General features: G+C 40.8%; 1 protein-coding gene across 1 annotated transcript; it reads left to right on the plus strand.

Annotated features, from left to right (window-relative positions):
* The first annotated feature begins 664 nt into the window (after positions 1–664).
* NEUROD4 (neuronal differentiation 4) lies at positions 665–1,768 on the plus strand. The gene has a single exon (XM_008711597.1). The coding sequence runs from the start codon at positions 665–667 to the stop codon at positions 1,658–1,660; it is 996 nt and encodes a 331-aa protein (XP_008709819.1). The 3' UTR covers positions 1,661–1,768.
* Positions 1,769–2,292: the final 524 nt, after the last annotated feature.

Here is a 2,292-nt window from a genome sequence, read left to right on the forward strand (position 1 = left end):
ATATGTAATATGTCTCTAAATAGAGGCTGGACAGTTCTCTGGAGAACAAAGTAGTCTGAATGATCCCACCACAGTGTTTCATTTGTTTTATAGTGTAAAATACAACAGTTTACTTACTAATATGCTTTTAAAATTTTGCAGTAATTGTAATTATTGTATATATATATTATATAGTTATAATTACTTTAGCATCTTCTTTTACTTTCAGGAATTTCTCTATTTGGACAATAATTTATATGCCCACCTTATCTACTTCCCATTATGATCTGCATTCTGGGAAGAAGGAAAAATATGTTTGACTATTATGTCAGTTATTTTTGCATAAAATATCCATGAGACAAAGCATCAGGGAATAAAAAGAGTAAGGCACTGAAATAAAAAAAAAAGAGTAAGGCACTGACACTACAATGAATAATCAAGTCAATTTTCACTTTCTTTAGTTGATTTTCTTATAATATGCCATAGCAATATTAGTGTTCTGGTTATTTATTTGAGTCTTAGATTACTTATTTAGAATGGTGGACTTGGACTAGATAATCGTAAGTTGAATCCCAATACAATTCTGTGCTTTATATCTATGGTGTAAAAAGAAAGTTTAGATTTAAATCTAAAGCAGATATTCACAGACACTAATCATTGCCATTTCCTTTTCCAGAATCTAGGAATGGCAAAACCTTACGTGAAATCCAAGGAGATGACTGAGTTGGTCAATACACCATCCTGGATGGACAAAGGTCTGGGCTCTCAGAATGAGATGAAGGAGGAGGAGAGAAGACCAGCTGTTTATGGGATGCTTGGCAGCTTAGCTGAAGAGCATGACAGTATTGAGGAGGAAGAAGAGGAAGAAGAGGACGGGGAGAAGCCTAAGAGAAGGGGTCCCAAGAAAAAGAAGATGACAAAAGCTCGCCTTGAGAGATTCAGGGCTCGAAGAGTCAAGGCCAATGCTAGAGAACGGACCCGGATGCATGGCCTGAATGATGCCCTGGACAACCTGAGGAGAGTCATGCCATGTTACTCAAAAACCCAAAAGCTCTCCAAGATAGAGACTCTTAGACTGGCCAGGAACTATATTTGGGCTTTGTCTGAGGTTCTGGAAACTGGACAGACACCTGAAGGGAAGGGCTTTGTGGAGATGCTCTGCAAAGGGCTCTCTCAGCCTACAAGCAACCTGGTGGCTGGATGCCTCCAGCTGGGCCCTCAGTCTGTCCTCCTGGAGAAACATGAAGAGAAATCTCCTATTTGTGACTCTGCCATCTCTGGCCATAACTTCAACTATCAGTCTCCTGGGCTCCCCAGCCCTCCTTATGGCCATATGGAAACACATCTTATTAATCTTAAAGCCCCAGTATTCCAGAGTTTGGGAGAATCATCCTTTGGGAGCCACCCACCTGACTGCAGTACACCGCCTTATGAGGGCCCGCTCACTCCACCCTTGAGCATCAGTGGGAACTTCTCCCTGAAGCAAGATGGCTCTCCTGACCTGGATAAATCCTACAGCTTCATGCCACATTACCCCTCTGCAAGTCTAAGCTCAGGGCATGTGCATTCAACTCCCTTTCAGGCTGGTACCCCTCGCTATGATGTTCCCATAGATATGTCCTATGATTCCTACCCCCACCCTGGTATTGGGGCCCAACTTAATACAATCTTTACTGATTAGGGCAGTAAGACAAACATTGCAGAGGATAAAGTGGAAATGTTTCCCATAATTCAAGTGGTTGAGCTGAAGATTCAATAACCTTAAAGAACCCTGTAGATATATATCAGACACAGTAGTCCCAGTCCATTTGGGCCCTCCTGCACCTGTCACTCTCTTTTCTCATCAGCTTCTCATATTGTATTGATTCCTTTAATTGGGGTCCTCAAGTGAAATTATTGGATTGTTTACAATCATGCGGAAATCAAACAGAAGCCCTGGGCCCTATTCTAAAGATGCCAAAAACTCATTGAATGATCTATGCCAATTAATTTTCAATTGCTGGACAATTTTACCAAAAAGTCTAGATGATTTCTAAAGTCCTTCACAGCTCTGAAAATCAATAATTTTGGTGATCACGCCTATAAACTTCTTGAAACTGAATGGATTGAAGAATAATAGGAAATGGACAGTATGTGTGGAGTGATTAGCTGGAGTTGCCAAAGGAGCACAAAATGCATTTTCCTTGGGGACTTGATAGGACTTCTTTGCATCTATCTAAAAATAGCCTCCAAAGGCTAAAATCCTAACTTGGCTTTCACTGGGAATAACAGAGCGTGTTCTTTAAGAGATTAGCTGTATTTCTTGTTGGGTGA

The sequence above is a fragment of the Ursus maritimus genome, unplaced genomic scaffold (assembly GCF_017311325.1).
Source record: "Ursus maritimus isolate PB19 unplaced genomic scaffold, ASM1731132v1 scaffold_26, whole genome shotgun sequence".
NCBI classification, from domain to species: domain Eukaryota; kingdom Metazoa; phylum Chordata; class Mammalia; order Carnivora; family Ursidae; genus Ursus; species Ursus maritimus.

Excerpts from the sequence above, each read along its gene's own strand:
- NEUROD4 (XM_008711597.1), top strand. The coding sequence starts at position 665 with ATGGCAAAACCTTACGTGAAATCCAAGGAGATGACTGAGTTGGTCAAT.